General features: G+C 35.2%; 1 protein-coding gene and 1 pseudogene across 2 annotated transcripts; both read right to left on the reverse strand.

The window, feature by feature from the left end:
• Positions 1 to 1,824: 1,824 nt before the first annotated feature.
• Positions 1,825 to 8,900, reverse strand: LOC115954304 (zinc finger CCCH domain-containing protein 11-like). Of its 2 annotated transcripts, none has more exons than XM_031072226.1 (8): positions 8,561 to 8,900; positions 7,547 to 7,631; positions 7,294 to 7,434; positions 7,066 to 7,154; positions 5,002 to 5,190; positions 4,686 to 4,816; positions 4,456 to 4,558; positions 1,825 to 2,236 (listed from the first exon to the last, which is right to left on the reverse strand). In XM_031072226.1, exons 1-8 carry the CDS (start codon positions 8,729 to 8,731, stop codon positions 2,069 to 2,071), a joined length of 1,077 nt encoding a protein of 358 aa, XP_030928086.1. In that variant the 5' UTR covers positions 8,732 to 8,900; the 3' UTR covers positions 1,825 to 2,068. The 2 variants fall into 2 exon arrangements, with proteins under 2 accessions (XP_030928086.1, XP_030928085.1); XM_031072225.1 differs by having other exon boundaries at positions 1,825 to 2,242; positions 8,561 to 8,894.
• On the reverse strand, positions 5,197 to 6,405 carry LOC115954305 (annotated as a pseudogene).
• Positions 8,901 to 11,151: the final 2,251 nt, after the last annotated feature.

An 11,151-nucleotide genomic window follows, 5' to 3' on the forward strand; every position in this document is an offset into this window, starting at 1 on the left:
CTCTCTCTCAGTTATTAATATTATAAGGAAACAAAGAAAACAAAAAACAAGAAAATCGGTCTCCATTTATAGTGATTGTGATCATAATATTCTTTCCACACAGAAAAAGGGAGGAAAGAAAACGATAGTTTACTTGTTATGTAATAACTGGAAACTGAAGTGATTCTATGTTAGTAAGCTGTAAAAAGAGCACTGAAATGTAACCATTATTCAGGGGTGGGACTTTGGGAGTGATTTTCAAGCCCACAAGGGAAGAGACAGCTCCATACCCATTATCATGAGCAAAGCAACTTGAATACAAAACCTAGCAATAGCATATGATGCTGAATCACCTGGAAAATTCATGATGAATCATAAGTTGCCGTATATGTAATCTTCTGTCAAGCTCTAAATGGAAGATAATATGTGTCCCTCAAGTGTAATGCAGACTGATTGAGATAAGAATGATTGTCATCTTCTTATTGGTAGTTAGAGTCTCAGTCTCTAAATATATTTGAAACCAAACTCGATCCAATATAAGATTTCAACTTAGGAAAAATTTCCTGGAACCTTCTCCTACAGTGATTAGGTGATCACTGTATCAAGACTGGACTTTGAGAGAGTCCACGGGGCACTGTAGATTGTGGGACTTTCATGATTCATCGTCAGTAAAGTCAGAGAGGACGGTGAAGACAGCTTGATTAATTAACAACAATAACCTACTTTCACGCATAAATTTCTCTTTCAAGATACGTTTTACTGCAATTAATTGCTTTCATCAAATCTTAACCTCTATTTCTAACTAAGATAATGATGATGGAGATGGATTAGAGAAAGTTGAGGCTATTTGTCTCTCAACTTTCCTTGTCGTCACATAATTGTCCTGCAACTGCAAGCAACACTGTCTCCCAAGAACTAATTTTCCTCATCATCACGGAGTCTCAAAGAAAACGATGTACCAATGGAGGATGACAAGCAGAAACCAACAAGAAGACCACCAAGTAGTCCCAATAAAAAAATAATGTTTATTTAGGATGCGTTTAGGATGCATTTGAATGCCTTTTTGCTGAAAACTAAAAACAATAAAAAAAAATAACAAAAAATTACTGTTCACGCTCAAAGTACTGTGCATTTACCTAAATGCACAAATGCCAGCATTTTCATCCATATCCAGACCAACACTAAATCTTAAAGGAGATGAATTGCTATTATGCTTTCAAATAAGGGTTGGGATTGTGTCCAGTGCATCGTCAATTGCACTGGACGAGGAAAGATGTGGATGTGTCTATATTCCAATATATCTAATGAATTAATACATTAGACACAAGTTGTGTCCTTCAAATAATTCCCAAGAAATTTTTCATTAAATTCATTTATGAACTCCCAAATTCATTTTCCTTGTCACATAATTGGCCTGCAACTGCAAGCAACACAGTCTCCCAAGAACTAATTTCCCTCCTCATCACAGAGTCTCAAAGAAAACCATGTACCAATGGAGGATGACAAGCAGAAACCAACAAGAAGACCACCAAGTAGTCCCAATAAAAAAATAATGCTTAATCTTAAAGGAGACGAATTGCTATTTTGCTTTCAAATAAGGGTTGGGATTGTGTCTAGTGCATCGTCAATTGCACTGGACGCATAAAGATGTGAACATGTGTCCAATTTTGGACACGTGTCTATATCTCAATGTATCCAGTGCACTAATACATTAGACACAAGCTGTGTCCTTCAAATAATCCCCAAGAAATTTGAAAAGGAATACTTCATTCATTTTCATTTAATTAAATTCATTTATGAACTCCCAAATATAGAATAAAATATAAATATAAGCAAATTGCCCCAAAAGGAAAACCCAATTTACCAAAAAAATACAGTATACATGATCTTGATACTTATTGACTAAATAATAGGATACTGGTAACTTTATCAAATTACCATATCATTTTTGTTCCCTTTTTTCAATGAGAAAATTACCATATCATTAACACCTCAGGACTTCATAACCTCCTTGAAGCACCATAATACAGTCGGCACAAGTGAGGACCTCTAGTATGTAGCAGGGGTGGGGAAAAATGTGGCTTCAAGATTAAGTATGAGTGCCCGGCTCCCGAATTTGGAGTGATGTATTTGATAAGCTTGCTTCCAACTCATTTAATTCATCCATGTCCAATTCATCATCGTCGTTGTTGTCTTCAGCATCACCACAGGCTTTTGCTGAGCTACTTGGTCCATCTCCAGCAGAATTATCATTTACCTGAAGCTGAATCCAATTAAAAATAAGCAAAACAAGATATGAACATGCATATTTATTTTACGCTTCAGCAGGCATGTGAACAAAAGAAAAAAGAAAACTAGTTAGTTTTTTTTTTTTTTTTTTTTTGGGGGCCTTTTGTTTTAAACAGAAAAGTCATCCAGCTGCCTGGATTCAGCAAATGATGCAAATTTAGTATTGCATGACCTCAATGCATACTATGTTCTTCACTGCTTGATTTAAATTTATGGGAAAAATTTGTGGCTAACATTACAATTTTCTAAATTCTTTGTGGTGTTTTTTCAATAGTTCAACCTTCATTTCTAGCATATGGATTAAAAATTATACAAAAGTATATAGCTTTAATTAATTACAAAATGAAAGTATTCAAAAATCATTTACAATATTTCCACAACCAAAATGTGACAAAATTTAATGTGATATGTTCTAAATATACACAACTATGATATTTGCATACCATAATCAAAATAAAGTACATGGTTGAATCAAAATATACCCAAAATGCAAATACCAAAAAGCACTAGAATGGTATGTACTGACTTTTACGCTTAACATAACCTAAAATAAGCAGTGCAATGCACTGTAACCCTCATCATCTTACTCGTTGACTTCATCTTAATTAATAGCCACTCCCTCATTAGGAATATGTTGTGAAATAGAACTTAAATCTGATGCCCTCCCTAGTGAAATTGCTCTTCATCTCACATTAAATTTTTCTTCTTTTTGATAAGTCTCACATTAAATCTTTCTTCTCTAGCAACATTACCCTATGTTAAGTAATCATCATCAACAACAAGATCAGCTTCAACACCGTTCATCGGGTTCTTCTATTTTCCCAGTCAACCAGTCATTGCTGTCATCTTTCAAAGAAATTGGACTGTGTGGTCCCTTTGATTTTAATTCCTCTTCTTCTGGAATTTTTACAGAAGGATGGTCTTATGTGTAGTTATCATACCATAAGATTGGTATTTTTATAATAAATCAAGGACTCATACATATTATCCAATGGTAAAATTTAACAACTTATTTACCTTTGAAAAAAAAAGGCAAACAAGAAAACTTTAAAATGTGCTTTGCTTTAAGTAATAAAAAGCACTTCAGGCTTTAAGTGCACTTTTACCAACATGATGTGATGAGGACATTACACTGCAATCATGCTACATTGGCACCTATATGCCAAATTGCCAATATTTATATCAAAGCACATCATACTTTATCATTCATGGGTTTCTTTTTTTACTTTTTTTTCTTGATAAATTACTTAATGTTTTCCAAAAGTATATGATTATAATCATTCATTCCAACAAGCACAAAGGATAAAACTCATTCTGAAAGATTATAAATTTGAACATGCACACGGCATTGATCAGCATGTATTCCATCATGTACGTCACCGTCCAAGACAACCATGACTTATTTGGAGTTGTGAAAAAGAATTATCTCTAATTGCTTTTGAAATGGAGAGGATCCATTTAAGATGAAGATTTGGTATTTCATGACTTTAAAGATGAATTTGGTATCATGTCATTTTAAATTCAGTTATCATTCCTTTTTTGGTACAATAAGATTTAATTAATTGGCATCATGTATACCTTTAGATTCATAAAAATAAATCTTCAACATGAAATGGATCCTCTCCATTTCAAAGCAAATGGAAAGGAATGTGATCCTATCAATGCCACTTGGGCAGCAACAAGAACAGTTCATTGCTAAACAATTTGGCATATATGGACTCAATCATGTTCTCACCAGCAATGGTTTCTCTAAATTAATGGAATGAGACATGAATGGACCAAATAATTAGCATACCATTAAGTGTTGCTGATTTGGTCGAATTATGCATGTGGTCTGTGTGCACTGTGCATAGAGATAGATAAGAAAAAATCTATATTTCGTCAATGAAATTGGTACCAAATATGTAAAATTCATAGCTCAAAGCACCATACCACAGCAAGATCACCAACATGTGCAAAAAAATCATACTAATTCCGGCTTTGTAAAATGTAACCAAACTTTTGCATCTTCACCATTATAGCAGTGTAACTATGACTGCATGTTTGCATTTATGAGCAGAGCTTTATAAAGTGAGTAGAAATTTAAAAGCATAATATCAAAAGATATCATTTTCTTCACAAACAGCTTGTGAAGCTTCAGGAAATCCAGCAAAAAGATAAAGGCTGAGTAATAAGTGAAAGCTTCACCTTTTGTTCAGCAACATCAGATTCTGGTTCTCTTTGGTACTTCTCAGATGCCTCAGCATCATCAACAAACAAGCTAGAATCTGAAAGGAATAACTCACGGCCACTGCAATGGAGGCAAGGCAAAAGTAAATGTTTAGCATATAACATAAAACTTACTGATCACCTGCCTTTTTGCCAAGTGGTAACCCCTTCCCTTTGGGGGAGAGGGGGGGTGGGGGAGGAGATTATACCTCATACGGTCATTCTTAGCCCTATCTGCCTGCTGTGCAGCCAAGCCTGCATCTCTTTCAGATATCTTTTTGTTCTTCCATTGCATAAACAACTCCGGAGTCATAGGAGTTGAAGATGTTAATTTTGCACGCTAAAACCAAAAAGAAAATTTTAGTTAGATGAGGTAATTGCAAATAATTTTCATGATAGAATCAATAAAAACTAGATTATCCATAACATACTCAGACTTCTATTGCCAGAATCATGTACTCAAACTAGAAGTACTACTAGAGTGGTGGGGATGACATGGCTTGCTCAAGAAAATTTTATAATCACCTGATTTTCAATCTCCTCCTCAATAGGTATCTTTTCAGTCTCTTCCTCTAAGAGAGCTTTCATCTGAGATTTTAGAACATATCCAGGAGGAAGAGCATGCCTGTAATGGCAGTCTTTACCACCATTTGGGCAGACCCAAAACCAACCATATTGTTTCTTCTCCACTGCTTCCAAAAAGTATTTACAGACCTGCAGGGATAGAGAGAAACCAAAAAGAATCATTTTGAGTTCCAAAGAGCAAATGTGATGTGAAAGGAATGTCACGTATAAGTTTATGTTTTCCCTTAGATTATCTTTCTGATTTCCTTATCTTTTGTTTTGCTGTTGTTCATCATCATGAACTACTTGTACTTCTCATTTTTTCTCATTAATAACAGTTCTCTGATTACCTATCAAAAAAAAAAAAAAAAAGATCTTTGTTAACTACTTAAGATTGCCATAACAGCAGAATGTATATCACCAATCCCACTCAGATTATGGCCATTATTCCAGTTAATTGTAAATGATGAGGTCTCTCCTCGATACTCAAATCACGTTCATTTTCCTCTACTTGAATCTCCCACCACTGTGTGTACCCCAACATTGGTAGGAAACAAATTTCCAATAACAATGCCCCCTTGTAGGGCAGGGACAGGTCCTCTATAATTAAATTTATAATAGCTTATTGCAATGCTTCTAAATCTTTCCACTTAACTTTCTATCTATGGTTCTATGATGTTTCAGAGCTGAAATGTGAAAATTTCTCAATAGGTAGCCTTTTAGGTTTCCTATTATATTTTAAATGGCTTAATGTTTCCAACATTTATTTATTCATTTTCCAAAGAAAATTACATTACTCTGCCATTTCCATTTCCACCTTCTTTCTGCTGTTATGACTAATTACTAATCATGAAGTAGAGAATCAAGGGAATGGCCTTTGAGTGAGTCAACACATCCCCTCCCCCCACTCTCCTGTCAAGAGAGAGAAGAATATCAATCTCTTTATTTCTCAAAGGTATTTTTCTTTTTTATTGATATCTGAATTAGATTCAAATAAGTAATGCAAAAATATTCATAATCCCACAATCAACACAAGTTAAACATTAGATAAACTTAGGCAATAAATCAAAAGTTCCTTTAAACTTTGAAACCACTAATCTGATCATGCTTGGGCCAAAAACTCTATTCTTGCACTGAAGACCATTCCAACCATCTAGTGGTACTTAATGAAGCCAATTTCCTTGGCGTTGCTGTGGAAGCACTGTCTGCAGCACATGAGACCATACTTCCTGATCAACACATGGGGATTCCAACACACACAGCAGGCATGGGAGCCAGGGCTGTACTTCTTGGGTGGGAATTCCAGACGTTTGAGTGCCTCATGATTGGTTCTTGCTACTTTATAAGAGCTACAGGGTGAGGCGAGAGAAGCTGCGAGAGCAAGAGCTAATAGAAAACCCTAGCACTTGTCAAAGGTAATTTTATAGGCAAGGTTGTTTTATCACTTCTGTGGTTCAAAAAGTCAAACACTTAATCATATTAAAGAATATAAATTCTTTATTTCTAAAGGGTACTACTTTTCCCAGACTTGTTTCGGACCGGTGCGTACAAGAGCTATAGAAGCAACCAGAACATTTCTGGAAATATTATTTCCCAATCACCAATATATATCTGTGTGTGTATGTGTGTAGGTAAATAGGAAGGGGGGACTGGTAAGGTTCGAACCCCAGTACCCAGCACCACTTGTGCTGGAACGACTAGGGTGTCCTCATACCCTTCCCAATCACCAATAGTCTCCAGAAATTCCTAATTTTGCTAGAATTATAGATAGAAAGGCATGAGGTAAAGCATGGATTTCACCAAGAACAGACAGGAAAAATGCGAACGAATTTAACCCAAAGGGGTGGCACAATTGGTGCGAGACCACACCTCATCAAGCAGACGTCACTAGTTCGAATCTCCCTTCCCCCTCCCCTTGGGACCAAAAGTAACTCATAAAATAAAATTAAATAAAATAAGTCGAACAGATTTGACAGAAAAAATTAATTTAAATGTAGTGCAGATAACATAAGAGAGAAAACTCACAATATCAGTTGGCTTGTTCTGCTTATATTCGGTTTTCTTTGATTCAACAACCTTCTCTAAAGTCTCTTGATCCCAATCATCCATTGTTTCTTCAAAAAGAAAGAAATCACATGACAGTCACAATGAAATTAAACAAATCAAAGCCCATAATTGCGCGAACAAACTTTATCAAACAAAATGTAACAAAGTCAAATGACCACTTAAGTTAAAAGGATTCCTGCTCAATACCTTGGTCACGCTTATCGCTGTAAAGATCAATCTTCTCTCCCTTCCTCTGAATATTCAAATCATGTGAGAACTTGCATTTAAAACCTTTAGCACACTGACCCGCTTTATAAAATTCACACAATATGGACTTGGGATCAACACCTGACCACAAACCCAATTAGTACTAGATTGCATACAAGCGACAAAACACATATGGCACAAACTTCCTAGATTAATGACATGGGAAAAACAACCAAAGAAATAAGATGATTACCAACTGGCACTTTGGGCTGACTGACAGCAATCTTGAACAAATCATTCAGCTCCTTATCTTTGGCCTTCTCTTCCTCCTTCTTCTTCTGTTAATTATACAAAGTCTTGTAAGTAGAATTCCACTTTACATAAATTCATAATCTATACTTTTCGCTACTGAGAAATTACATAACAAACAAGCCAATAATAACCAATTTAATATAATAATAATAAATGAAAGCCTCATCCTAGTGATTTTATTTATTATTTTTTTTTATAAGTAAAAGTCTCATCCTGGTTAATTAAGTGAATGGTCATGTTAACAGATGACCTTAAGACATTTGCTAATAGACCATTTTAGGAAAGTTTTAATACCACTTTCATGGAAAATATAAAAAACAGGCCAAAAAGTCTTCTTCTTCTTTTTTCCATTTTCCATCAAAAGTTTCTAAAAATATTTCCTACACCAATGTCCACATTCATTAAATTTTCCCTTTAACTTATTGCTTATGTACTTCTTTTTAAACACACATGCTTTTGGATTAGCTATTTGCTAAAAGCTTATTCTTTTATTTGTTGAAAGTCGTATCTAGTGCACAAAACTCCCACTTTTGTGAGATCCGAGAGAGTTCATGATAAAGAGCCTTACCCACCTTAGAAGTATCATACCTTAAGTGGAGTTGAAACTTTCCTTAAAACAATGGAAAACTACAATTCAACAGCTTAGTCTCTATTCTATAGTAAATCTATTGACAATACATTTCCATTTTTTTTTTTTTAATGTAATTAGAATCTAACTTAGATTTCTTGATTGAGCTTCCACTTTTTTTTTCCCTTGGATACATTTCCATTTAATTATATTAATTTATGTATTGTAGGTTTTATCGTTTTGTATATACACAGACGCATAAATCAAAATCTCCATGTAAGAAAGCTTATTATTGAAATTCACTTTATTTTTCACAAAAACCAAACACAGCGTATATTTAAATTATTTGAAAAAAAAATAATAATAATAAGAAAAAAAAACTAAGACCTTGGCAGCGATTTTAGAAGGATCAGGTTTGGGCTGTACGGACTGCTTGAGAGTCTGGACGTACTTCTGGACATTCTTGCTCTTATTCTTGTTCTTGAGCCCGAAGGTCTTGTCCTCTACTATCTTCTGCTTCTTCGCCACATCCACCTTCGATTGCTGCTTCGGCGGCATCTCTTATCGGCATCAAATTTTCTTCTTCTTCTTCTCTTTGATCACTATCGGTTTTTCAACTTCACGAAACCGAGAATTCGAATCCGTATTTGGCAAATTTGTGTATATAGAATATATGTGACAACCAGTTTGGGATGGAGTGGGTTTTCAGTTTCAAGAAGCTACGCTACGATATACAACTTCAATTTCCGTATTGCACTTTGCCACTTGGTGCTTGTCAACGTGGCAGATTGCCGTAGGCTTGATCGTGGGCCTGATATAAATTCAGGCCTGGATTTTAGGTCCAATCTCAGGCCTACAAACAAAGGAATTTATTAGGTCTATTTTTTTCTCCCTATTTATTTAGGGAATGAATTGATTAGTTCTTTAATGATCTCATCTTTGCAATAAAAGAACATATATTTATAGTTAATTGGTTGGCATTTCTTGCTCCTGATTTTTTAATGGAGATATTTAAGGTTTAACTATGGAATTAAAATAAAAAATAAAAAATAAAAAATCTTTACGATAAAAAATGGTGGAAATACATTTTTGGTCTTTATATTTTGAATCGATTATCATTTTGGTCCCTACATTTTTTTTTAACTAAATGCAGTCTTTGAAATCGAAAAAGCGTTTTCGTTTTAGTTCCTACTGTCATTTATCTAACAAAAATTGTTTACATAACAAACAAAGTATACCATTGACATTTTAGATGCTAACATGGTTAATAAAATAATAATAATAATAAATTTATTTGGAATTTTATAAATTCCATGTCGGTATTTTAAATTTTTTTTTTAAAAGCTAGGCTAGTCCATTAAAAGCCCATAAAAAATCTAGCCTAGCTATGATGTATTATTAAAGGTGTGGGGCCCAACAATTCGTGGACCAGGCCCATTTGCCCTTAGAGAGTCCGAGGGCCCAATCCGAGGAGAACTGTGGCCCAAGCTCCATGACGCAGAGCACAGACCAATTTTGGGAGGCAGCCGAGGACAGTCTAATCCTCGGCAGGCCCATAATCCGCCCAGAATAAAGGGATAAATTCGTAAGGAAATCCAAAATACCTTGGGGCGATTACCCTAAATACCCTTCTGGATAAGGCCCAATGCCTGACAGAACCGTACTCTGCAGCTTTATCACGTCATCCCCAACAATTCCGGGATTAGACTGATGGGACCAATGTCAGTATTTGTAAAGACTGACCCTACACGTGGACGAAGGACATCGAATGCACGCTAGTATAAAAGGAGAAGTAAGTGAATCCAGTGGAGGGGGAGAAAAAAGAAAGACTTCATGAATAAGATCGCCGGAACGATCCATGCACAGAACAGAGAAGGTCCTCCGTTGGACAGCCGGAAAGGATCACAAGGGTCCTCGGATCAAGTCCGAGGAGCCCATTCTCAGAAGTGGCAGCATGGCGGGGCTTTAAACGTTTAGGCCCAGTCCATTTTCCACAGGGATCTTTCTGAAATCCAGACCGGACCATCGCCCCGTGACCAAGCCCAAGCTTTTCAAGCCCACTCTCTACAAATCGTATTGTGAGGGATCTCTCCCGCGTGAACCCAAAAATGTCACTGGGCCGCGCAGGAATCGTGTCCTTACAAAAGGGAATATATATTGGGCTTGGAATGAGTATATTAGCAGCATATTAGATTATGGGCTTATGATTTTTTATATTTCAAATAAAATTTATTTATCATTAACTATTTAAGCATGCATATAATTGTCATAGTATAGGCACTGTGAGATGTGTGTAATCAAGATAAGTTGTAGGAAGGAAATAAAGGACTTAGACATGACACTCTAAAAAGAAAAAAAAAAGATGAAAATATACTTTTTGATCCCCACATTTTGGGCCAATTCTCATTTTGGTCCTTACTTTTTTGAAGCACCTATTTTAGTCATTGAAAATCAAAATCATTACCATTTTGGTTTCTATTATCATCTTAGTAATGGAAATTTCCTGCGTGGTAGACAAATTGCACCGTTGACATGTTAAATGCTGACATGATTAATAAAAAAAATCCCTCCTCCTTTTTGCAATTTCTATTAAAAAAAAATTATATATCAAGTTTTACGCATTGAGAAAATAGTCTGGTTTCGGCCCTAAATGCAACAACATTACATAAAAGTTTCATTTGCTCAAATATTCTAAAACTAGTTCACCAATCAATGCTAGTACAACGATCATTATATGAATAACCAACCATTCAAGATAATTCAAATTACTCCTCATCATACATACTAATGAGAGGGGCATTTCATATGCTTGACACATACAATAATTTTCCTCTAGTGAGGTGGGGAAGATAAATATATGGGCTCAAGCCCAATCTTTCTTTTCTTTTTTGTACTTTTTTTTTCCCTCTTTCTTCATGAGAATTACCCTCACATTCTAGATGAAAAATCAGTTGGACAAAATTAAAAATCCCTCATCC

Source organism: Quercus lobata, chromosome 7 (genome assembly GCF_001633185.2).
Source record: "Quercus lobata isolate SW786 chromosome 7, ValleyOak3.0 Primary Assembly, whole genome shotgun sequence".
In the NCBI taxonomy this organism is placed as follows: domain Eukaryota; kingdom Viridiplantae; phylum Streptophyta; class Magnoliopsida; order Fagales; family Fagaceae; genus Quercus; species Quercus lobata.